This window comes from Mytilinidion resinicola, assembly GCF_010093595.1.
Source record: "Mytilinidion resinicola strain CBS 304.34 unplaced genomic scaffold BDZ99scaffold_18, whole genome shotgun sequence".
Lineage (NCBI taxonomy): Eukaryota > Fungi > Ascomycota > Dothideomycetes > Mytilinidiales > Mytilinidiaceae > Mytilinidion > Mytilinidion resinicola.
In genome coordinates, this window is record NW_022985454.1 from 855085 (window position 1) to 880977 (window position 25893).

General features: G+C 51.6%; 7 protein-coding genes across 7 annotated transcripts; 6 read left to right on the top strand and 1 right to left on the bottom strand.

The window, feature by feature from the left end:
* Window positions 1–1051: 1051 nt before the first annotated feature.
* On the top strand, window positions 1052–1972 carry BDZ99DRAFT_524656 (uncharacterized protein; the record flags this gene model as incomplete). Its single annotated transcript, XM_033725928.1, has 2 exons — window positions 1052–1441; window positions 1517–1972. 2 exons carry the CDS (start codon window positions 1052–1054, stop codon window positions 1970–1972), a joined length of 846 nt encoding a protein of 281 aa, XP_033572671.1.
* A 143-nt stretch (window positions 1973–2115) lies between these two features.
* On the top strand, window positions 2116–5238 carry BDZ99DRAFT_395604 (uncharacterized protein; the record flags this gene model as incomplete). The annotated part of the gene is made up of 2 exons (XM_033715954.1): window positions 2116–3981; window positions 4045–5238. 2 exons carry the CDS (start codon window positions 2116–2118, stop codon window positions 5236–5238), a joined length of 3060 nt encoding a protein of 1019 aa, XP_033572672.1.
* A 1479-nt stretch (window positions 5239–6717) lies between these two features.
* Window positions 6718–11056, top strand: BDZ99DRAFT_450404 (ABC bile acid transporter-like protein; the record flags this gene model as incomplete). Its single annotated transcript, XM_033718165.1, has 6 exons — window positions 6718–7685; window positions 7737–7763; window positions 7813–9775; window positions 9826–9892; window positions 9945–10157; window positions 10209–11056. 6 exons carry the CDS (start codon window positions 6721–6723, stop codon window positions 11054–11056), a joined length of 4083 nt encoding a protein of 1360 aa, XP_033572673.1.
* Window positions 11057–12735: 1679 nt separating this feature from the next.
* On the top strand, window positions 12736–13855 carry BDZ99DRAFT_466646 (uncharacterized protein). The gene has a single exon (XM_033720832.1). The coding sequence runs from the start codon at window positions 12771–12773 to the stop codon at window positions 13647–13649; it is 879 nt and encodes a 292-aa protein (XP_033572674.1). The 5' UTR covers window positions 12736–12770; the 3' UTR covers window positions 13650–13855.
* On the bottom strand, window positions 13734–15692 carry BDZ99DRAFT_110096 (subtilisin-like protein). Its single transcript, XM_033712400.1, has 5 exons — window positions 15391–15692; window positions 15283–15323; window positions 15119–15218; window positions 14650–15049; window positions 13734–14583 (listed from the first exon to the last, which is right to left on the bottom strand). The coding sequence occupies exons 1-5, from the start codon at window positions 15600–15602 to the stop codon at window positions 13819–13821; spliced, it is 1518 nt and encodes a 505-aa protein (XP_033572675.1). The 5' UTR covers window positions 15603–15692; the 3' UTR covers window positions 13734–13818.
* Window positions 15693–18316: 2624 nt separating this feature from the next.
* On the top strand, window positions 18317–19889 carry BDZ99DRAFT_396002 (uncharacterized protein; the record flags this gene model as incomplete). Its single annotated transcript, XM_033715973.1, has 3 exons — window positions 18317–18596; window positions 18697–19453; window positions 19523–19889. Coding segments are annotated over 3 exons (1404 nt in total), but the record flags the coding sequence as incomplete, so codon positions are not given.
* Window positions 19890–20246: 357 nt separating this feature from the next.
* Window positions 20247–25568, top strand: BDZ99DRAFT_395569 (uncharacterized protein; the record flags this gene model as incomplete). Its single annotated transcript, XM_033715952.1, has 5 exons — window positions 20247–20915; window positions 20984–22270; window positions 22806–23172; window positions 23588–24377; window positions 24797–25568. The coding sequence occupies 5 exons, from the start codon at window positions 20247–20249 to the stop codon at window positions 25566–25568; spliced, it is 3885 nt and encodes a 1294-aa protein (XP_033572677.1).
* Window positions 25569–25893: the final 325 nt, after the last annotated feature.

Sequence of the window (25893 nt, forward strand, 5' to 3'; positions counted from 1 at the left end):
GCGTGGCCTGGCCGCTCGGAGAGATTCGCCGACAGGGATCAGCGGGCGGGAAGGATCAGTTGGATTGGCGCCAGCAGAGGCGTGCCGTCTGTTTCAGCAGCGAGATGGAATGTGTTCGGATGATGCGATGGCGTCAGGCGGGGTAAATATAGAAATGTTGTACGGTCTGGATGCGCTGGCATTGAGAGCGCAGCTGCCTGGCCATAGGCCGGTATCGGCGTAGATGGTACCAAAGAATGGAAATATGGAAAGGTATTTCTTTTTAGGTACAAGTATTCATGGTTGTTGGCTCTGGGAGCATGATACGGAGTCATACGAATACTGTAGGAAGAGAGGCAAAAGACAGATCAGCCCACATTTTGTAACATGTTTCTGGACGGCGACCGTTGGGCTAGAGGCAAGTGGGTCGAGCTTAGCCGGGTTTCATCAAGGCCCCACCTTGATGGGGGAGCACCCGGTGAATGGCCTGTGACTAAGCTGTAATATATTTTAGAATACCAGAAGAACGAGACCATCTGCCAGTGGCCCCAACTGATCCCACAAACATCGGCATCAAATCTTGGAAATGGAACTCCCTACGCAATATACAGGTAGGGTTTCTCGAGATACTCTTGCGGATCGCAATGCACAGTTCTGTGCTCACACAGTGTCTGCTGTCGGCGGTGGCAGGCGTCAGCATCCTGCAGCGACTCCGTGTGCTCCACACACTGACACGAGGAGCTTCCTGCCTTTCGAATGGCGAGATTGGGTATCAGGGTGCTGAACTTACGATGCTGAAAACACTGTTTAGGGCCCTGCACAACAGACGGTGTTCCAGAGCCATGAAACAGCCTTCACAGCTCGAAGCCAACTTTCAGAGCCGGCGACTGTTCGGGCGCCTAAATTGCTCTGGCTCTCGCGGCTAGAGAGCAGCGATTGCACCATTCGTCACGGTTAGCATTCTTCCGCTCCTCACAGCAATCCTCACTTCTGCCCCTGGGCGCCGGGCGCACATCTCAAGACACAGGCGGCTTATGCAACAACACGCGCACCAACACCACGACAGCAGACGATGCTCGCCATCAGCAAGGAGGCCAGAGCCGCTGCCGGGTGCCGAGCCCGTTGCTGCGCCCCGTTGGTGACCAGCCTGCAGCGTATCAACGATCAACATGGCGCCGGCGAGCTGCTGGGCGGCGTAGCGTGCATGCGGCACAATCTCCAGCACTCGCCATTCGACGGCGCGCGCCAGCCCCTCGATTATGACCTCAAAATCCAGCTTGCAGCGTTGCATTCTCTTAATCACCATGCTCGCCGCCCACTCTCCGCACCTCGCAACGCCGCCATGACGGCACACGTCTGCGCCTCGCACATTGTGGTGCCGTCTCCGGCCTCGACACCGACTCGGGGCCGCTCTCGCGGCGTGCACGCAGCCTTGGAGGATGCTCCTCGCTCCCGGCTTTTCGTCTCTCATCTCAGCTAACAGCGGCCTAGCGCACGTGACTAACTGGGCTTGGCAGCTCACCTGAATGCATTCTAGCGTCCTCGTTGCCGTCTCCTCCCTCAGTTCTCACCTGGGCACACTCGCAGTCCTCCATCCACTCTCCATACAGACACCCCCAATCCCCCGATCGCATTCGCGCAGCAACAGACGGCGTCGCTGTGCCCGTTGCCCCTTCTCCTGTCGCCGCCTTTTGCCTCCCTTGTCTGTTTGCAGTCGCTGAAAGGCCTCGTTGAGCAGCCACCGCCGCCAAACCTCCTCACCCTCCTGCCCACCCCCCCCAACAACGCCGGCAGCACCACTGCGACACCCTTCAAACGACTTCTAATGATAGCCGCTCTAGCAAATCCACGTTCTGAACCGCTTCGACTCTTATCGACCGCCTCAACACCCGCTGCCGATCGCCTCTCCTCTCGTGGCCGCCACGCTCCCTTGGACGAAGCCATTGCACAAAGCTCGCAGCCGCTCAATCCATCGCTCGACACCCGCGACTAGGCCATCGGACTCGGCTGCGGTCGAGATCCGTCATTGTGTCCTTGTTGTGCGCGCCACGGCCGTCATGCGATCCAAACCAAGAAAAGTCTGAGCTGCGACACGACACCAACACACCTCATTCTCTTACAACCGTCTGGCGTATTATGACAGACATCCCGTCGCTCAAGACGCATGCTGAGTCTCAGCTCGCCTCTATCCCGCCGTTTGGGGGCCCGCCGACCCTCGCCTACGCCAACGGCTCACCTGCGCTGGACGGCACCCTCGACGACGAAGAGTCTTCTACCATCAAGTGCATCTGCCGCTTTCCAGACGACGACGGCTCTACCGTCCTGTGCGAAAAGTGCGACACGTGGCAGCACATAGTCTGCTACTACGAGAGTCGTGACGTGCCCGAAGTCCACGAGTGCGCCGACTGCTCGCCCCGACAGCTCGACTCGAAACGGGCGGCAGATGTACAGCGACAACTTCGGGAGGTGCACAACGTCGGCGAACGCAAGGGCAGGCCCAAGACTGCAACAAAGAGCCACAAGAAGAAGATCAAGGATGCACCGGGCGCAGTCCAGACAAACGGATGGGGCATTCACACCAATAATGACGTACACTATGTCGCCAACAGGAAGAGCGAAAGTCCCCGGGACCTACTCCCACCTGCGAAACGGCCGAAGACAGGCCATCGAGCCACGGGATCCGTCAACGTCCTCAGCTCAACACCCAACCTCACACCCACAGTTCGAAAACGGGCAAGCTCGGCCATGTACAACGGCCAGCAGAGTCCTGTCAAGTCACCTACCTCTCCTCATACTAACGGCTACGCGATAGAAGAGTTTTCGCCCGAGTTCCTGCGACTTTATCGACAGCCAGAGCCTCAACCTATCCCTTCAAATTCATACGCAGACATACGAATCACCGACGAGATCTTCACGTGGCTCAAAGATCGCGAAAAGCTTGCGGAGGCTACTAACGGCATGGAGCCTGGCCAGGTCTTCCAAAGAGTTGAGAAGTCGATCGAGGAACTGGACGAGATGGCGCCAGTGATCACGAAACGGACGGAAGAAGATCCCAACATTGTCGCGCATGGCCTTCATCCAAAATGGGAGTACCTGACCGTCGAGTCACCCGTAGCCCAGGGCAGCTACATTGGGGAGCTGAAGGGCCAGATTGGAAAAAAGGCTGACTATGAGCTTGATCCGTCCAATCGATGGGAACTCCTGAAGCATCCGGAGCCTTTCGTATTCTTCCCTCCTCACCTGCCCATCTACATTGACGCTCGACGCGAAGGCACCATCCTACGATATACGAGACGAAGCTGCAATCCAAACATGACGATCAAAATTTTCACGCAAAGCCCTGAACTTGGCTGTCACTTCTGCTTCATCGCGACTGACGATATCCAACCTGGAGAAGAACTCACAATTGGCTGGGAAATAAGTCCTGAGATCCGACAACTGCTATCGAACTCTGTGACGAATGGCGACTTGCGAAAGGAAGGCTTCAAGAAGGTCGAGCAGTTTGCAAACTGGGTTGCGTGCGTGCTCGCAAACTTTGGTGGATGCGCTTGCGATCCGCACGCTCCGCATAAGGGCAGAGAGTGCCTTCTGGAACGCGCCCGTCCCACCGCCACCCAGTCGGAACCTGCCCTCCATCTGCACAAACCTGCGAAAGGAAGACGACCGAAGAAGAATCAAATATCGCCGTTGAGCACTGGCCACGCCGTCAATAGCCGCGCTAACAGCGAAGCCTTCCTTCGTGACACACACGACGATGAACACGCCGACTTGCGCTCGACGTCTGGTTCAACCCGAAGTAAGCAAGGTAGCCGCGACAATACACCTGGCACACATTTCTCGCTCGACGGCGTGGACATTAAGAATTCCGATCGCGAGAAGCGAAAAATACAGCAGCAGGAACGACTGTTTGAACAACTGGAGTACGACGAGCAGCACGGCGGCAAGCGGCGGAAACGCAACAGCGGTGGATCAAACCTGAATACACCCACCGTTGGCAGTGCCGTAAGTTCTCGCTTCCCGACGATCCCGTACTCTTACGTGTTCGGCGCTAATCCTGAGACACAGAAGCATCTTGGCTATCCCGATCCCTTCCTTCCCACAACCTCCAACCATAAACACCGCACACCAAACGGCTGCAATACTCGCAAATCTGTCGGCATCAATGGAAGCCGTGGTTCTTCTAGCAAGACGACCGGCGGTTCGATGCAGTCACCTAAGCCGCGTCCGGTTTATGCTGACGCCTCGACGCAAACCGAGGGCACGAATCATTCGAGTCCACCGATGTCGCCGGCGCTGAACCAAACCCCGTTTCAACCTCCCATGTCGTTCAAAAGGAAGCTTCTTCTGCAAGCCAAAGAGGAAAGGCTGCAGCGTGAGAAACGTCGTTCGGTTAAGAAGGAGTTTGAATCCCCGGCTCTGCGAGATGTCATCGAAAGCACACCTGTAGCGCGCTCGGCTGCGTCGCTTTCGCATGCTAGCGCCAACCCTGACACTGCCGTCTGGAGTGGTCCCGGGACGTATCAGGATGGCCAACGTGCCAAGGACACATCTACAACTGCGGCATTTGGACCGTCGGCTGAATCGGATCCAGTGCCAAGCTCTGCGGAACAGGTGGATGTGGAGATGAAGGATCAATTACCATTGGTTGACACTGTCGGGGATGCCTCAACACCGTCAAAAGAAAATGATCCAGAAGGTCCCGTACCGCCCCCACCACCGTGGCCATCTGCATCATCTCATACTCATACAACCCCTACGCAAAATCAACGACCCGTCGATCTTGCTATTCAACTCCCTCCCTCTCCTGATTTTTCTTCAAACACTCCTACTCTCGTCACTTCTTCGGTCGTCACTCCGGCGTCTGTCAGCAGTGTAATAACTGGTGGCTTGCTTGCGCAGTCTCCATCCACTCTGGTGCCTCCCACGGCTTTAGTCTCTCCTTCAATTTCTAGTGCTGTTGCGGGCCCAACGCGGAAGAAGTTCAGCTTGAGCGATTACATGAGCAGGAAGAAGAAACTTGACCAAGGCACTCAATCGTCCGGTCAGTCTTCTGGAAGCCCTCCTAATCCCATGGATATCTCTGCGACGGAAACGGAGCTTTCGCAAGCTCACATGGCGCCGTCTGAGGTGGCCCCGAAAGTTGAGCCTGAGTCAGATAAGCTACTTTTGCTGCCTCACGCGGCGCCGTCCGAGGTGGACCCGCAAGTTGAGACCGAGTTGGATAAGCTAGCTACGACTGATGCCATGGACGAGAGCTGACAATGACTTCTCCCCTCCATTCACACACGGGGAAGCTCTGCGCACGACCCCATGCACGCTCACGCCTTCATGTACTATAATTACGAGCGGTTCTGTTTTGGCGCACGGATTGGGCACCTTCCCACCTTTCTCTTCTTTTTCCTTTGTCCAAGCTTTTTTAAGTGTTGAGTTGCAGTTGCACTCACTTTGGCGAACGACCCGGGTACATCACCTTAGGGCTTTGGGGGGTATTTCGGAGGGAAATCAAGGCGTTTTCGAGGCGTTTTGCTAAAGCTATGGTGGAAAACTTGGACTCGTGGGGGGTTAGATATCAGGCTGGGTTTCTGGACTAGGTAGTCGATGAAGGATGTGGTGTTGTTGTGCGATTTCTATGCCCATCTACTTGAGTGATATGGGTGTCTAAGTGCACTGTCAGAAGTGAAGCCTTGAGGGCAGTGATGAAATAAGTGAATCAGCAGTCACAGAATATACATTAAGTCACAAAATGTACGAGTAAATAGCACTTCCAATGTATGACACGATATTTATCTAAGCTTAGTAGAAGGGCTTCTTAAATGCTGTAGGCACGCTTGGCTTGAATAAGAGTCTTATTGGAGTCAAGCATATGTTTGATCCCATTACTCTTAAATAATTTAGATATATCATGTGATCTTAAGTGGAGTTGCGGAGTCAAAGGATTCAACCCCACCGTGTGTCGTGGTCACCTCCCCTTGTAGCATACTTGTCCCGTAGAAGGCCCAAGCGGGGTGGCGGCGGTGAGATATTCTAACATCGACAATATTTCTCCCTCACCTCTCTATGCTTACTACTGCACGCGCCGTCCCCCACGAGCCATTCCACGCTTGTCTCAATGCACATCCAGCCGAATCCGATCCCTCCGCGTTTGCTGCTTTGTTCATGGTGGAAGGGAAGTCCGATTGTTATATGTTGAATTGCGTCGTCACCCTCCCTTGCGCCAATTCGATCCGACCGCGATGGCGGAGTACCAGGTGCCGCTGGCATATAATGCTACACCGCGTTATTTCCTAGCGGAAGACTCACCGCGATGTTCGATATGGGTAAGCCGAGAACGATGTCTGTCAATTCGCCTGTGGTGTCTAATTTGATACCAATAAAGGATCCTCAAAGAGCCCGTTTCAATATCTGCTTCCTCCCCGTCATCTCTGCGATCCCGGCGGTGATAGCGCTACTGATCGTTTTTGCGTATTGCGTTTCTCAATTCCGAGTGTCACGGCCAAAATGGACGAAGGCATTTGTTGCGGAGGTCAAGGAAGCCTCCGATGAGCTGGAGGTGCCTGGCAGACGCCCAAGCTTCTGGACTTGGTGCCTTGCGGTACTGTCATGCATAGGGTTCGCGATGTCAATCACGACGGTTTTCTATCCCTATCGACGTGTAACGGCCAACTACTCAGTTCTCGCATGGGTACGTCGGTCCTCTACATGCTCGTCTACGGCTAACACGAACAGGCCATCTCGTTGGCGATGGTTATACTAAAGCACCCAAGGACTGCTCTCATACCGTTGCTCATTCTCTGGCTTTCTCTATTCGTTTCGGATTGTATCATTTTGACACGCACTCACACAACTCTAGCTGGCCAGGACGCTCCTATTATCGTAGGGGCTGTTGCAGCGCTTGCAGGGATGATCGTCATTCTTTGTATGCCGCTGCGTGACCCCGAATTGCCCAACGAGGAGATCAGCACTGTGTTTACGCCACCGAACTCTACTCTACGCACTCCAGAAGACGACCTGACGCCCTGGCAGTGGATGTCAGTATCCTGGATGGCCCCCCTGGTTTCTTTGGGCTCGAAACGACAGCTTCACGACGAAGACGTCTGGGACCTCGGGTATGAATTCAAGCATAGGAGACTCCACGATGTGTTCCGAGAGCTGCGAGGGTCCGTGATCAGGAGATTACTAAAAGCAAACGGGCTTGACCTTGCAATTACAACCTCATTGAGCATTCTGGAGCTTCTTGCGAACCTTTCGGCACCGGTGTTATTACAGCAACTTCTCCGGTCCATGGAAGACGGCGACGCACCTAGGAGCGCAGCGATCACGTTTGCTGCCTTGTCGCTTCTCGTACGCTTAGTAGCAAGCCAATCGGCGGTGTTTAACCTTTGGTTCTGTAGGCGCGCGTATGAGCGATCTCGTGGAGAGATGATCACGATGCTCTACGAGAAAACGCTGAACAGGAAGATTGTCTCTGCTCGGCCCACGAACACGTCGGAGGATAGCTCTAATGGTAATGGGAATACGCATAGCCATTCAAATGGCGAAACGAACGGTAGTTCGACCCATAAGAGCAGCAAAACAGGTTATCCGAAGATGATATGGAATAAGATGTCCCATTTTGTCTCATTGCCATTCCGATGGATCAATGTCGGAAAAGCTCCCGAAACGGTCAAGGAGCCGGCTTCGATGGGTAAGATCTTGAATTTGATGAGGTTAGTCTGTCTTGACCCAAACATTGAAGTTAAAAGCTAATAACTTTCTAGAAATGATGTGTATGAGGTAGCACAAAGGTAAGCTACTCGACTACCCTGCTAGATCTTGCTGATGCCCTTTTATCAGATTTTGGGAATTTCCTAACCTCATCACGAAGCCTCTCGGCATGATCTTATCCATTGTTCTTGTCTGGAGGATTCTCGGTTGGCCATGTCTCCTCGGAATGCTAACAGTCATACTCGCCCAGGTTATTAATGCTTTTATTGCTCGCGCCATTGTGCGCTGGGAACGGAAACGTAGAATTGCAACTGATGGAAAACTCCAAAAGATATCTCAATTCGTCGAAGCAATCCGCCACCTCCGTTGGTATGGCTGGCAAGAGACATGGCTTACGGATATCATGGAGGCGCGGCAGCATGAGCTAAACCTTCGAATTGTAACCGGGGTTCTCCGCTTATTCATATATTACTTCAACTCCCTGGCAAGCGGCCTCTTCCCAGTAGTCGCGTTTGCCGCTTACACGACATTGGCCGGCCTACCGCTGCGAATAGATATTGCATTTCCAGCTCTTAGTCTTTTCGCCATGCTGGAAGAAAACCTTCGCGAGATACCCAACTTGATAACGGTCTTATTGAATGCTGCCGTTGCAGTCGATCGAATAGAGAACTTTATGAGCGAGCCGGACAGGGAACATTTTGAGACACCGCCGACCACTACTACACAGCTGGAGTTGAAGAATGCTTCTTTTGCGTGGCCTGGTGCTGATGAAGATACGTTACACGATGTGTCGCTCTCATTCCCAACAGGATTGACAGTAGTCTACGGAGAAGTCGCGTCAGGAAAGACGGCATTATTGCAAGCTCTACTTGGCGAACTAGATAAGACAGGAGGCGAAATTACCCGGCCGGACGAGATGATTGGGTATTGCACGCAGACTCCCTGGCTACAGAGTATGAGCATCCGCGAAAATATTCTTTTCTCCTCGCCCTACGAAGACGCTCGATACAAAGAAGTTCTAGATGCGTGCGCTCTCCTAGCTGATATGGCCAACTTCAAAGACGGAGATCTTTCTAACGTAGGCGAGAACGGCGTGGGCCTATCAGGAGGGCAAAAAGCACGCGTGGCGTTGGCAAGAGCGGTATATAGCAGGTCTCGGATTTTGTTTCTCGACGATCCGATTTCTGCTCTCGATCATCAAACTGCCGAAAGAATTGTTCACAAATGTCTTTCTGGACCGTTAGTAGAAGGCCGGACCACAGTGCTCGTGACACATCGCACTGAATTATGCCGTGGTCTGGCGAAGCAATGGATAGAAATGTCGGAAGGAAAAGCAACTTTGTCGGATCACTTTACTGAGTCGGCGAACACCCTACATAAGGTCAAATCCCCAGAAGCTCTGGATGAGGCTGAAGTCAAGAGACGAGAACAAGAACAACTTGCTGCAATCCCCGATAAATTTATTGAGGAAGAGCATCGGGCGCATGGCGGAGTCCAAGCGCACGTCTGGTGGCAATATATCAAGGGCGGGAAATTGAGATGGTGGGTCGTCTTGGCTCTTACCATGACAGCTTATCGTGTTCTCGATCTCGCAAATACTTGGTTCATCAAAGCTTGGGGTGAACGAGACGGCCAGGTGAAACAACAAGCTTTATCCGGTATCTACGACGGCCTCCCACCACCAGAGGATAACATCATACCATGGCTCATTGTTTTCACGTTGCTCCAGTTCACCATTTCTTTCTTCCTGGTCCTCACTCAAGGAGTCATGCAGATCATAACCTACTTCACGGGGAAGCACCTGTTCCGGGATGTCATGGACCGTGTGGCGTACGCATCATTCCGTTTCTACGATGTCACTCCCGTCGGTCGCCTCATGAATAGGCTCACATCTGATATTAACACGATCGACGGGAACATCAGTGTTGGGTTTGCATCTGCGACTTGGTCTACTATTTCTTGGATCACGTCGCTCGTCATTATTGCGTCCGTTACGCCAGTCTTCCTCGTGTTCTCCTTGGCTCTCGCGGCGGCATTTGTGCTCATTTTTAGACGCTTCCTTCCAACGTCGCAAAGTTTACGGCGCCTTGAGGTATATACGCCTAATCTCTTCTCAAGTTTGACACGCTGACAAAGATCTAGATGGTATCTCTAAGCCCGCTTATGTCTAATTTCGGTGCTCTCTTAGATGGTTTGACGACAGTTAGAGGTAAGACAACCGAATCTGACTATCATTCTTATGATTCTGACAGGTCTTCCAGCGTTCTCTGCTCAGCATAGATTTCAAGAACGTGTGATTGAAGTTACAGACAGGTTCCAGAAGATGGATCATTTCTACTGGAGTCTCCAGGCATGGTTGACATATCGATTCGATACCCTCTCTGCATTTGCAACCCTAATCCTCACTCTGCTGGCAATCTATACCAACGTGTCTCCCGGCCTGACCGCCTTTGTCCTAATCGCTGCTTCAAAATGTACGTACGGCCAGCCTTTCGGCATTTCCCTATACTAACAACTCCACCCAGTCGTCCTATCAACCCACATCCTCTGCAAGCAATACGGCGCCCTCCAAATGGACTTCGTCTCCGTCGAGCGCGTCGTCGAGCTCCTCGACCTCGACAAAGAACCCCTCGGCACCATCCAGCCGCCCGCCTGGTGGCCCTCCCTGACCGGCGACATCGTCTTCGAGAACGTCACGGCCCGCTACGCGCCCCACCTCGACCCCAGCCTCGCCGGCATCACACTCCGCATCCCCGCGGGCTCCAACACCGCCATCATCGGCCGCACGGGCTCCGGAAAATCCACCCTCGCCCTCGCCCTCCTCGCGACCATCGTGCCGGAATCCGGCCGCATCCTGATCGACAACGTCGACCTCGCGACCGTTGACCGCCAGGCGCTCCGCCGCCGCGTCACCTTCCTCGCCCAGGAGCCCGTCCTCTTCCCGGGCACCATGCGCCAGAACCTCGACCCACTCGCCGAGTACTCGGACGCGGCGTGCGCGGGCGTGCTGGCCAAGATCGCGGAGCGCCACGGGTGGACACTCGACATGCGCGTGGATGCGGGCGGACGCGGGCTGAGCCAGGGGCAGCGGCAGCTCGTGGGGCTGGCGCGGGCGATGTTGCGCAGGAGTAGCGTGATTATACTGGATGAGGCGACGGCGAGTATTGATATGGAGACGGCGCAGCGGATTCAGACGGTGCTGCGGGAGGAGATGCGCGGGAGTACGGTGATTACGATTGCGCATCGGTTGGAGGCGGTGCGGAATGCGGATTTTTGTGTTGTGTTGGGGAAGGGGAGGGTGGTGAGGGCGGGTGGTGCGAGGGAGATGTTGGAGGAGGGGGGGGAAGGGCAGGTTAGGGAGTTGTTGGGGTAGGTGGATGGGTGGATTTGGGTGGGGGTTCGGGGTGTAAGTAGGGGGATTACTATGCTCTTGGGAAAGGGGTTGTAGATGTAGATAGGGGAATCTCTGAAATGGGGCTTGTAGGTTGAGAATCTCTACTACTTTCTGTTATCGGCTCCTCGGGTGTTGTGATGAGATTTAGGCACCTTGACTAATATCGCACTGCGTGGGCGTCGTTTTGACCGCTCCATGCCACTGTCTGGGGTACCTCAGCGGGCAGATGGATAGTCAGTCAAGGGGTAACTCAATTTCTACCGCGTCGAACTTTACACACCGTTCAATTTTTTTCAAAGCTTGTGGGGATACCCTAAGCAGGACAGGTGAGTGTACACTGACTTTTAGCAAGACAGTGTATATCACGCTAACGTCATTGGATTAGGCACACGAATACACTACTGCTTAAGCTTCACCCTTAATATCTCGATGCCGCCGTAGGGAGTGGTCCAGCTAGCGGGTCGCTGGACAGTTAAAAATGTAGCCCAATCTACACTACATTAGCCGTTGGGTCGGGTTGAGAGTGCTATATACTTTTCGGTGTACCCCCAGGAGCGACAAACCAATACCCGGCGCTTTCTACCCCCCTCGTAGAGGGGGGCCGCCAGCTGAGCCGCACCACAAGCTTAACCGCACCAAAATCAATATATAGTAAATTACTTAACAGGACGCCTATATTATAGTGTCTTAATTCCTAAGGCTTTATTCTACGCCCGTATACGCTTCCTTTTAGCAATTATAATAGCCTTTTACTTCTATTAACGCTTTCTATAACGCTGTTCCTATTACTTTTAAAGCTTAATTTCTTCCGCCTTAATAGACTTTGGGGGCCACTAACTACACACCTCCTTTTAACTCCACGCACACCCCTTTTTCACTCCACGCACACCCCTTTTTCACTCCACACACACCCCCCTCCTTTTGGCGCTTCACCACCTTCTGATTAGCTTGAAGTAGTACGGAGCATCCTCTAGGCATTTATATTTACGTCTCTCTACACGTAATACTGTACGCGAGGCTGTATATAAGCTCGTACATAAGGTTATATATAAGGCTATATAAATTAGCATGGCTATATAGCCTCTCCGTTCTACGGTGTATTTTTTTCCAACTTATACAGCTGTATATACAGCTATACGTAAGCTTATATATAAGGCTATACGTAAGGCTATATAAATTAGTATAATATAATTACTTATATTATATATAGCCGCATTTAGAGAGAGCAACCATGGAGAGGGTCTCCATTCGGTGTCGATCTTCCAACCTCCGACCTGCCCTGCGAGACTTGGCTTGGAGGAGAGATGGCTTTAGTGTATATTTTAGCTGCGAAAGAGATTTCGAGGGTCATGTGGTAGTCACGTGTGATCCTCGGATTTTGATCTCGATTTCAATTTTCTGCTGTTGAAAACACTTAGCATATAGACAGCAGTGCTTTCGACTTCATATACTTCCATGATAGTATTTGAAAGGAACAGATATCATTTGTTGCATCCAAGTTGCCTCCTTTTAGACGAAAAGGCAACCAAAAGCCACGCAAAGTCGTGGTGAACTTTGACTGGCTGTAGAACTACCCCGCTCTTACGGAAATTTCCGGTAACTGCAGCCTAGAGTATTATAAATCCTGCACTTCTGAAGCAGCATCTGCTCTAAAAATTTCACACGGACAAACTAGCTTCTTCAGTCCGTTGAGATGAAGTACCCCAAGACCTGGTTCATTCTCCCCACAACGATCTACAAGCCCAATGACTACATCGAGCTAGGCCAGGTCATCACCGACCCCAGAAAGCCCTTTGAACGACTTGCCCAGCCTCTCCCGCTCGAAGGGGTCCTCGCGCCTCGCACCTCGCCATCCCTCGAATGGAGCGCAACCAACACCAAAACGAGCGAGTCGTCCGTCGGCATCTTCGCTCATGTCGTCAATATAATGACGGCTGAGGCATCCGGTGGGAAATCTCAGGACGAAACGCAGACTTGGAAAGCGGCACTTCTCGAGACGCGCTTTTTCGAAATCAGCGAGGACCCGACGTATGTGGATCGAACCACCAAAGTCAAAGCGGTGGAAGAATGGCTCAAAAAGAACCGCCGCCTCGGCAAAACGGTGTATATGATCGTGGGGCTGAAGATTGCAAAGAATCCAGGCATGGTCACGTATGATGGATCTGACTCCTCGAACCTCAACCTCAACCTCAAGGCAACTCTGGACCCGAACGGCGTTGTCGAAGGGGGCGGTGAGATCCGTAGAGACACATCAAATGCTGTGACGTACGAGGAGAGGCCTGAGGCTGCCTACGTGTTTGCATACCGCCTACGAAAGCTTAGGGTGGCATGGCACAACAAATTCGCGCTGGGAGACAACAAGGCTGGTGGTGATCTGTACGGCCTTCCACAGGGGAAAATTGATTCCGAGGGAATTGGGAAAGGTCAGGACGATGATTCTGCCTTTGAGATTGAGAGTGTCTTGTGTGAGGAGCTTGATTTTGGAGAATCTTTACCCGTGAAGGACAAGAAATTTGAGGCAGTTGATGAGGAAGATGATAGTGTATGTCTAGTTATCAAGACTAGGGGTTAGAACAGCTGAAAATATTAACAAGATAGGCTTGTACGGTTCAGTTCCCACAAAGGTTGGGACAATACAGCTTTAAGACACATGCAGCATTTTTCATCGTGAAAGAAACGCGGTACTTCGCGCAAAGTCAAGGGTTGGCCAATACACACATACACAGTCAATCCAGTGAACATCAGACATTAGCTATGTAGAGAATATCAGTAAGCCTTTTTGAGAAGAACTGAATTGGCGTTTGGTCCCAGATGTTCAGAGGGGATGCTTTGTGCGGTCCAGTGAACTTGTGTGGCCGAAAGAGGAAGTTATCATCCTTCCCTCTTGCTGGCTCGAGAACGTTATACGGGGCTTTATCAGACGTCCGACTCATCTGAGTAAAGATGGCACGCACCGCTTTACGCGATTTGAAGTTGCTTTTGTTTTCGTGTCTGAGCCTGATGGGCGACTTTGACGACTTGTTGACGTCGTGGAACTGATAGATGATAGCCACTAAAGCTGCGGCCAGGGGTGTGGCGAAAGATGTACCAGATAGAAGGGTCCATGTCCCACTCGCATTTTTCGAATGCTCCTCTACTCCTTCGTAATTGTAGGGGAAGACTTCGAGCCCGTTGCTCTTCGCTTGCTCCAGCAAACTTGACGGCCACGTGGATACTACCCCATCGCCATAGATGAAGTAGCTGTAATCTGGAGCGTGGCTCGGCGGGGGGCTAAAGCCTGCCGCGTAGCCATTCGATTTGGACGCAAAGATTTTGAAAACATCATCCTCCACGGCGGGATATGGAATGCCTTTACGGTTACCGGAATTGCCGGCAGCAGCAAGGACGATAACATTCTGTTTGATAGCTTTCTCGATAGCATCGCGAATCTCCCATGACATATCCTCATTGCCAAACGATATGGAAATTATCTCTGTCTTCCATTCCTCGATGGCATGTGTAATGGCCTAAATATACAAGAAAAATGCATTAGTATCAACGCTCTCTAGTCTCAAGATAGGTGAACATCTTACATCCCCAATTTTTTTGCCAATTTGAATGTCATTCTTTATTGACTCTCGCGTCGCTCCGATTCTTGCAATGGATAACTCGATATCAGGCGCCGCTTGTAGCAAAATGCCGGCAATGAACGTGCCATGGCCATCTTCATCGATAGGTTCATGTTTACGAGCGGAATCCGGCTCAACAAAATCGCAAAAGAGATGCACTGGATCATCCTGATCGTCCGTTATAGCATTCTCGTCCTGACTTCTCCATCCTTTTAGCTGCATATAAGGGTGTGACCCGTCAATGCCCGTGTCAATCACAGTAACTCGTATTCGCTGCTGGTTCTCTGGATCTACCGCGTCTGGGAGAATTTGCTGTCGGAACCTCTTGAAGTCGTTGAGCCACACTGTCCAGTCGTTTATTCTTCTGCATAGACCAGGATTGTCAGCTAACGACTTCTGTTTTCTAAGTCGCGGAGGGGAAGAAGGCGCCGACCTTTTGTCCTTATCAGGAATCCTCGCGTCAGAGAGCATTGCGGTAGGGCTGACTACCTCGTCAAAGCGCCGCTCCGAATAGATGAGGCCAGACTTTGAGTCTAGCATACTAGTGTCAGTTTTCGCACAGCTGTACTGGTGTTGTCATACTCATGTGTAATTCACCTGTCGGAGATTCGTCTGCCCATGTTACAACACCTTTGTTCCTAAGGCGAGGTTAGCCAGCTGTTACTGCAAGTGCCATAGCTCGAAGCGATGAACGGCTCTACTCACCAACGCAAATCGTTACTTCGATTCGTTACTTTGTCGAGAAGTTCGGTGTCCATGACATCTCTCCCATACCCATCCTGGGTTTGGTTGGCTTTGGCATGGCCCAGCGGCTGCAGCTGAAGCAATGCGTTGTATTGAGCAGCAACATATACATCGTCCTGTTGGGGTTGCAAAGAACGACTGGCGTTGGCGGAACGCTGGCTCGACGATAGCATAGACAATGAAAGGTCACACTTTTTTGCCGCGTATTCATCCAGGTCGTCAGAATTCAGAAATTCCGGTAAATTTTGTTCCAGCTCTTCGTCAAGTGGTTGAACAATTTTTTGAAACAGTATGGACCGCAGCTTTTCAGCATCGCTACCGGCGCTGGCGAAATTTGCTGGCGTTAGACATGCCTCAATCGCCTTTTGGTACCTTCTAGAGATGATACCAACCTTCTCCATTCCAAAGGCTTCACAAGCGCTCAAGTAGAAGTCATTGTCCGTCTCAATATCCTGGCTATTTTTGAGAAAAGATTCCAACCTCTGTCCCAGGTGGATTTCCAGGAGAATGACTCCAAGTTCGACAATTTCGGGGTGTTGATGGAACCTGATCGTATCTTGGCTTGCTTCTTCCTTGCTTGGAGATAACGATATGCCAAAGAACGGTTGCAAGGGAATGTGAGCTCCGTCGTTGAAGAAATGTATGTTTTCCCGTCGCCATTGCCCTTTTGTTCGAGAACCATTGTACAAGTAAAGAAAGCTATGAGCAAGAACTACGGCGAGAGCCCATTTAGAACTTTCTGTCCAGGGTTTATTTTGGACCGAAAGCAGAGTTTTTAGACTAGTTTGCTCTTGAAGAGATTCCGGCTCGAATTTCCGTCTAATGGCGAGGACGCCTGACGTGTTCAATGTATCATGGTTGAGAACAAGATCTAACCGCATGGAATCTGGTCTGGTATTTGCCTTGAGGTAGTCGCAAACACACGAGGTGCTTCCAGGCATGTGTGGATGACAACCCTCCGCTTGATTTGGCGCATGTTCAGCCTTGGAAGACTTCGATATTTCTCTGCGTTACTTTGTCAGAGGATTGAAAGACTATCTCTCGTACTCTTAAACTTACTTTGGCTGTAATTGGTCATGGATATGAAGCTCATGCCACTGCAGAGGTTTCTTATCTTGGGCGAGTAAGACACATACAGAATTAGATTTCGGTTTCAAGTTCCCCTTCTTGTACGTGCCAATTCTAAGCCTGACAGCGCGTTTGGGCGTCGCGTGGCGGTCGCATACAGCGGCCTCAAAAACCCGGCTTACAAAGTCGCAGACGCTCTTGTCCGGCTCTTGCGAGGTCATGGGCAACTTTTGCTCGTCTACTTCGTCTACGTTCTCTCCGTACGATTGCAATTTGTCGGTAAGAGACTTCAGGTTGCGCTGCAGTTTGCCCCATGCGTCCATGTCGTTCAAGACGGAAAAGTCGGACAGGTGCTTCATGTTGGGCTCCAAACCGTAACTTGGCGAGGCAATCTCAATGACTGCATGGAGCCGGCGGTGGTGGGACGCCTGCGTACTGGTCAACGGCTTGTCAGCGCCAATTTTGCATCACCCACTTTTAGCTTGGAGAGCTTGACCACCTGGTCGCTGAAAATCTCTTCAAGACAGTCGGCTATTTGGTTAATTTCCGTTTCGAACGATGCAGCGTGTCCATTTTCCTCAATCTCCTTCAGGTGGGCGGCGAGGATACGAACCGATGTCTGAATATTGCCTAGGTAGCCGTATCTCTTGTCCCTCTTATCAGTCTCGCGGTCCAGTTTGCTGCTCAAATCACCCACTACTGGAAGAACGGATTGGACGAGTTGTAAATTGTTGGTCGTCTCCACGCCATCTCCGGTCGCACGGCCGAGTACGTTCCCCATGGCAGCGATGCGGCGAGAGCGGGCGGCCACAAGCCCCGAAGCCTCGTATTAGACCCAAGAGAATCCAGTGATGGGAGTGTCGCACCGGGTCTCATCCAATACGTGAAATGCACGCGCTCGCACCATGAGGACTGCGCTTTGGAATAGGGATGGCGCGGAGAGTTGGGGAGCAGCTGCGTTAGAATACGCAAGACCTGGGCGGCAGCGAGGCACTTATTCTAGCCAGCCAACCACCACGCGCCCGTCCATTTGGATGCAGATTTCTCTGGGCAACATGTGGACAAAATATTTGCTATGCATCGTTGAAATGGACGCCTTTTCAACTCGAGTGGAGTGGCGATTAGGCCCTCATAGTCCAGAGCGTCAATTACTTCAGTTCTACAATATAGCTGTAGTAGGGAGTCGGTTGCTGTAACCTCGATAGAAGCCCAAAAGCAAGCTTTTGCTGCACACAACGTAGGATGCCAACCTGCTAATCGAGTTCTCGAGCTCTGCGGGCGATTTGGCGTGATGTGGGGGCCAATATGCAGTAGAAACGCCAGTAGCATTGCGTCGATAAGACACCCATTCCCATTGGCTCAGGCACCTGGGAGCCAGCACCGGCAAGCCCGCCTCAGCGCAGCCCCGACCGATGCACGAGATCAATCGAAAGCCGTCGGAGCTCCCCTTCCGACATCTCGCCAGCTGCGCTCGAACAGCCACCATATGGATGACATCCGCAAAATGCCGTGAAGCCGCGCACGCTGCCCAGGCCAGGTGGATTCGGTACACTCAAAGAACGACCTCCAAGAGATATCCAGCATGCGACAAGGCTGAGACGCGCTCCCGATCAGACCCGTCCGAAGACTCGTGTCCGCTCTCCTACCGCGGTAGGAAGAACAAGCAACGACATCGACTTGGCGAGGATTTCCTCTCCGCCCCTTGCTCATTCCATCTCTATGCTCGCCTTGTTCGCTCATGAGAGATTCAACAACTTGGTCAGTCTTAGCTCATCGAGATTCTAGATACCAAGGCTCCTAGGTTGGGTCTCAAACTGCCATGGTTGGGGCAGCCGATCCGCCAAGCACCATCGGCGAGTGTTCAGAAAGATGTTTCAAGCTCTTCTCGCAAGGCCCTAACACAGTGTCTTTGTTACCACACGACAATGCCAGCCGTGTCAAGGCCAGCTTCGAGGACGAGTTTGCTCGGTTCAAGCTCTGGGCCTCCAACATTGGCGTCTTTGCAGAAGTCCATGCATCGCTGGATTTCCGAGTTAGAGAACTCCCCGAGGTAAAAGAGCTGTTCCTGAGACAGCTTGACACGATTGAATGTCGACTCGGTCAGCGTACGTTTTTAGTATGGGCTTGTTGATGTCTAGTCTTAGCACTAACGACCCCTCTTTCAAGTTTGCGAAGATGTGGAGGCGAAAGACGTCCGAGAAGACCAGGCTGTTGGGGGAGCAGAGCAATCTTCCAGCCCTGTCGCCACTCCTGAGGCCGAAGATGCAAATGCCTCGTTTGAGAAATGGGATGTGAAGGAAACGCTTGAATCAATCCACGAGAGCGTTGATTGGTTACACAGGCTCTCGAATTGGGTTAGAAAAGCCAGCTTTGTCAACCAAAACAGACGAGCTAAAGTCTTCCTTTTGAGGGATTCCAAGGGAAACGAGTCCCAAGAGCTGACAGATGAGATGACCACTGGACTAAGGAATGTCTACAAGTACTTTGTCAAACATAACACCGAGGATCTTGATGAGAACCTGAGGGACAGGCTAATCGAGACAATGATTACACGCCATATACGAATCCTGTATAGGAGATCACGCCAGATGAGCTGGGCCATATCAAAAGTGCACTATGCAGCCAGGAAAGTGGACACACCTACCAACTCCCAGAATCCAATCACTTCAGAACAGACATCAATCATACAGCAGCGGCAGCCAAAACCTTTGAAGGTTACGCCCAGACCGATGATCGAACGGATCACAACACCCCCGGAGAATCCTCGGCCGGCAACCACAGTTAACGTGGATATTTACGGCACTCTTTCTCGTGCGACTTCTGCCCCCTGGAGAAACGAGGACGGCATGCCATTTCCATTACCTCCAAGGGCAGCTAGCATGGGAGAAGACTTCGTGTGCCCTTATTGCTGTTTAATTCTTCCGAGCCGCGAAGCCTTGAATCATATGACGTGGGCGTAAGGGTCCCGACGCCTTCTTCCAAGGCACATATACATCTACTCTATTAATATCTGACTTTATCACAGGGCACATGTCAAGAAAGACCTGGACGCATATTTTTGCGTATTCAAAGAATGCGACAGCCCCTATGAAATTTACTCCTCCAGCAAGGAATGGCTGTCGCATATGAGCACTCGACATCGGATGAGATGGCAGTGCTTTGCTACAGGCCATGAGCCATTGTTATGCAAAACATCCGAAGATTTCGAGACCCATATGAGGACCGTCCACGCTGGTAGCTTCTCAGACAAGCAGCTACCTTTCATTCTGGAAATCAGTGCTCAACCAATCACTCCTACCCTTGAGCACTGTCCATTTTGTTCCATATCAGACGGAGATATTGAGGGCCATGTTAGTGGGCATTTGCGAGAGTTCGCATTGCGCTCTTTACCGTTGCCAGATGAAATACCGTTGCCGGATGACGCAGGCGGGCGGTCTGAGGACATAAAGACCGACACTATGGACTCTAAAGAGAATACTCGAGAAACCGTAAGAGAAGCCCGAGACTCCTTGCCACCCTTCGAAAATACACAGGATGAACGGTACAGCGAGGAAACGTCAAATTCTGAGCCAGACCGACTGGAACAATACGGACGTATTCCTGTCATTGCCGCTCAACATGAACCACTTCATGATGACCTCGAACTACTCAAGGACAAACATATTGAGGCTTTCGCTTGCAAACAATACGGAGTGGCTAATAAAGAAGCTTTGTTATCGCTACTGGCTGCTCAGCCCGACGGGGACGTAATGAATGTCACCCTCCATCATCGCAGTGCAGAGACCGCCTTCTATAACACAACTTATGGAACAGACAAGTTCATACCCGGAACTACTGCACAGGAAGATGAGCTTTTTAGTAACACCCTCTATAGTCACATCAGGCACAGCGTCTTCGACAGCTCCGTACGCAAGTTCCTTCCCGAAGGAACCCTAGACATGATTCTCAACAGGGATTCGGTTTTCGAAGCTATGGAGGTAGAGGGGCCAAACGTTGATGATGAATCGCTGGCTGATTTCGTCTTGGCATATGCGAGGAGAGTCTTTGCCATTTCAATTTACATCGGCTTGGAGGACGCCAAACTCCGAAAGGCCATGTTGTTGTGTAAAGAGCACGGGATCAACGACCGAAAACTGCCGATTGCGTATACTCAGGACGTCTCTCTGAATGTTCTCGCTCGCCTCGAAAATTCGGTTGATCAAAAACGCAGAATTTGGAATTTAAGGAGGATCAACAAGTTCTGCGAGGAGCAATGGTCATTCCTAGCACCCGTATTCTCTACCGCCATATTCAACCATGACCTTCATCCGAATGCCGTCCTTCCCTTCACCAGAAAGCACGATATCGTAAATGGCTCTTTCGGTCAGGTCTACAAATATGAGATCCATCCCCACCACTTCAAGGACCCATTGAATCCGGTGAGAGGATTTAAATATGTAAAGTATTATCATGATATATAGCGCTTACTGACTCCAACTAGGGGAAGTCTTGTCCTGATTTCTTTGCAGTCAAAGAAATGCGCTCGGTAGAGAAGGTAGTCGCCAACTGGGAAAGGGAGGTGAAGACTCTGGTGATGTTGAATTCACTCAATCAGGATCACATTGTCCGCTTCATCACGGCCTTTAGCCGCCGTCAGGCGGATCGGGAAGATTATTGTCTAATGTTTGAGTGGGCCAATGGTGGAAATCTTTGTGATTTTTGGAAAGCCACTCCCCAGCCTACCCTCCAGGCATCGTTTGTGAAAGCTGTACTCAAGCAGTTACTTGGTCTTGCCAAGGCGCTGTGTGCAGCCCATTACCTCAACACATCCGGGGCATCTATTCGACATGGGGATCTGAAACCGGAGAACATTCTGTGGTTTCAGGACCTTGACGAGATTGGGAGACTCAAGATTGGCGACTGGGGCATAGCTAAGCAGAACAATATCGGCACAGAGATGCGAGCTGAACAGACCACATCTCAATGGGGTACCCTGCGGTACGCTGCGCCAGAAGTTGAGACTGGCGTGAGAGGAATATATTTCGGCCAGACGCCAAAGCGCCGCTCCCGGCTCTACGATGTCTGGGCCATGGGCTGCATCACTCTAGAGTTTATTATTTGGCTTCTCTATGGCTGGGCTGAAGTCAAGAGGCTCAGATTCAACTTAGGTGGAGAGAGAGCACCCTTTTACCAAATCAGCCAGGACGAAAGTGGAACAAAGATAGCCAGGGTGCACAGCGTCGCAGTACAGTGGATGGAACATATGGCAAAGGATCCCGCCTGCCAGGCTGGCACTACTGCACTAGGCGATCTCCTCGAAGTTGTCAAAACCGGCCTCCTCGTTGTGAATCTCCCGCGACGGATGGGCTCGAACCTAATGAATCCGCAGGAAGCGCTCTTTAACCCTTTTTCTCTAGATGCACGCCCGCACAAGCAACTCCCCGACGAGCCCGACGAGCCCGTCTTGCTGGAACCCTCAGATCCACAGGAAACACCATTACGAGGCATGCCTATTCCCTCACTCGAAATTACCGAGCCTGTCAGAGTTCCCCTACTACCGGAGCCTGAGATTAGACGTGACGTAAGATTTCTTGCCACTGATTTGCGAAATCGCCTGGAAAACATCTTGGTAGGTGACTACGAAAGCGATAACTATTGGTCTCCAGATGCACCGCGACTCCCGCCTCCTGAGAGTCCTGATGACCCTTCGAATAGTCTAACGCAAGGAGAGACGGAGTACAGAACGGAATCTACAGCCTTGTCGATCAGTGATCTATTAGCTTCCAAAGGCCTTGTCGCACCGACAGAAATAGTATGAAATGCCGCTTCCCTTTCCCGTTCTCAACATCTGAAAACCCTTACTTACATGGCCCGATGACTGCAGGTGGTACGTCGTTCACGATCTCCCCCATTAGCAGACCCAGCTTACTGAGGTGACAATTTTCAATTCATTAGGACGTAAGTATAACCCCTTTAGATTGATATTGCCTGCCTAGTCTGACCTTTGGTAGTATGTAAGTTGAGTCGATCGTGCTGCGCAAATGTACTGACCACGTGACTTATGTCGTTTTTCGTAGGCAGTAAGTAACCCTGACCTCACCTTGCTTATTAGTTGCTGATATCATTGCTCCAGCATGTGAGTAACATCTTGACCACGATTTAGCCTTCGAGTACTGACCATTCCATCCCTTCTGCGCATTAGCCAGTAAGCTCCGCTATTGAACCTTGCCTTCATGATAATGATGCTAATGGTGATGACTATAGAGAGTATGTATCCTTTCTACGATGAGACTTAAGGTAACTCATTAATCATTCGCGACTTCGCGCAGCTCGACAACGACTGGGAAATTCATGTCGACAACAAGTTTGCCTCCAGGCTTCTCGCTAGCCACGTCGCTACTTTTGAAGGCTCTAGCTCATATGAATCTGCCCAAAATCATGAAGCGTTACGTCTCTGCAGCCAATGTAAGTATGTTAGGGACGACCTGTGGAGCCCAGGATTCAGCATAACCTACGAAGTGCGAAGCCTAAAGGCTAGGGCTACATTGAAAGAGTGTGGCTTGTGTGGATTGTTCTGGAGAACATGCGAAAAACATAGCGGCACAACATTTCCGACCGTGCAGTTTGGCAGAGTCGAGTCTTCTCTCAAAATGAATGGGGGAAATACGAATGTGCTCTCATTACTCCGCAGCCCTGGTGAGCCTTCTAATCCAGTCACGTGGATGACAGAAAAAGCGGTACACTGTAGTTCATGCCCTACGGCGTTTGCCGCTGCTATAGTGTTTGACACTATCTGAGGTGCCTCAGAGGTAGACGTGGAAGAAACTTTAGTCGACTGTCAAGTTTTGAAGCCCGTGAATTAGGGCCGGCATTTAGCTCCTTGAACCTAAACTACTTCCACCCAGGATTTTTCCGCACCTTTAGGGCACCTCAGTCAGTAGCAACACTATAGCAATAGCGGACTTCGGAAGCCCTAGAATCCGCCGCCTGCTCAATGGTAGCCTTTGCCAAGGTTAGATTGGGCCGCTGAGTGTACCGCTTATTCTGTCCGCCGGGTGCCAATCGTTTGTATCATCAAATTTCGTCTTCCTGCTGATAATTGAGGGTTTAGATTTGAACACGAGGATCGACGACCATATCCAGATCGGTCATGCTGAACTTCCCAAAGCCGGACAGCCGGCTCACCTCGAAGTTATCCGGCAATGGCTGAACAATTGCGACGACAACCATAAGCACTCTACTTGTCAGCCACCTAAACATGATAGTAGATTCAACGACAAGAGGAAGCTGCCGACCAGGCTCATCGACGTCGGCAAGGCTGGTGACACCACGGTCCGCCTCCTGGAAACGGGTGCTAACGACAGTGGAGAATGGGTAGCTTTGTCCCATCCATGGGGGCCTAGTCCCCATTTTGTAACCACACGCAACAATCTCGCGGAACACATCAAAGGTATAAACTTGAAGACCCTCGCCGGCACATTCAGGGACGCCGTGGTTGTCACCCGCGCTCTCGGCCGCCGGTACCTTTGGATCGACTGCGTTTGTATCATCCAAGGAAGAGATGGCGACTTCATCCAAGAGGTTAAGCGCATGGAAGAGGTCTTCAGCGGAGCCTACTGTGTCATTCAAGCCAATTGTGCCTCTGATCACTTTTCAGGTTTCCTCCAGCCGCGGAACGTACGAGACTATGTCGCCCTGCGCCGCGATGGCGGAGCATTCTTCTACATATGTGAGATGATCGACGATTTCGAGAGCCATGTGCTGGAGGGTGCGTTAAATCAGCGCGCTTGGATACTGCAGGAACATGCGCTCGCTCGTCGGACTATATTTTTCACCGAGCACCAAACGTACTGGGAATGTGGCGAGGGAGTTCGCTGCGAGACGGGGATGAGGATGAACAAGTGAGTTTCTACATAATTCCCACTAATACTCACGCGGATGACAGAAAAAGTGGTACACTGTAGTTTGCGGTCTCCAAGGTTTGCCATTGTTGTCGTAATAACACATTATGGGGTGCCTCAGGAGTGGAAGAGGATTCCAGGGTGGATGCCAAGTTTTGAAGCTTGTGAATTGTTCTCCAATTCATGCACTTCTAAACGTGACATTCACACAGAATCTTTTTTGAACCCCTGGTGCACCCAAGCAGTGTTAGTACAATAACAGCAGCTGACTTTGGAAGCCTTGAAACACGATGCCTTGCTCAATAGTAGCCCTTGGCCAAGATTAGATTCGGCTGTCTGGTGTACCGCTCTTTTTGTCCTCTGCGTGAAACTCTTCTCTCTCAATCCTACAAACCAAACTAATCGCCATTTCCAACCAGCAACCTCGCCGCCTTGCTCGGGGACCCCAATTTTCCCCAACTTGTCGAGGCTGCGCCTTTTGGCGAGCGCATCCTGCGATACCAAGATCTCTACGCCACGTACTCGCGCCTCCTTCTCGTCAACCCCGCCGACCGCCCTCTAGCCATCCGCGGACTCGAAATCCGCCTACTGCGCACCATGCAAGCCCGCGGTGGCTTTGGCGTCTTCGACCAGGGCCCCAACAAGGGGCTCCTATGCCGCAGTCTGCTCTGGCACCGTGGCGATGACGAAGCGACACTGCATCGCATCAACTTCCCTCCTGAACGCGGCGGCGTTCCCAGCTGGAGCTGGATGGCGTATACCGGCGGCATCGACTACTTGGGAATAGAGTTTGGGCAGGTGGAGTGGGAGGATGTGACGTTGCATTGGTTGGAATCGAAGGCGGTAGCGGTCGCTGGAGGAGCGAGAACGGAGATCGTAGAAGATGATGAGCGTGTGGGGAGAGCATTGAGGGCGGTGGTGCGAGAGTATGATACTGGAGCTGCAGATGTGGGAGGGGGCAGGCTGGTGTTAGATACGCCGGGGGGGTCGGAGAAGTTAGAGACACTATGTGTGGTATTGGGGCGGCAGAAGCAGCAAGGGGCGAAGACAGAGGATAGAAATTGTTATGTGCTGGTTGTGGCGAACGCGGGGGGTGGGGAGGCTAGGAGGTCGAGGTGGGAGAGGGTTGGGGCGGGAATTCTGCCGATGAAGTGTATTGCGTCCGAGGGTGAAGATATTGAAATTTATTAGAATGAGGGAGGGACGCGGGGATTGAGCGAGTAGGATGGGGTAGACCGAAGGAGCTGATATCGTTGGAGCATACGGTATTGCGGATAATTTGGGGTCAAAAGATCACTTGGAATATGAAGGAAAACTCGTCCGAATCTACCTTCACTCCCTTCCCCGACACACAAGCGTTCGGCGACGAAGCCAAACTCAAAAGCCACCGCAGCATCTACTTTGGCTGACTATTGCCCTTGCACCGTCTCTGGACACAAGTGCAACATGTATGGACAATGCAACAAACCAAAGCTCTGTGTGGTTAGTATCCAACACACACCTCCCCACCCACGAC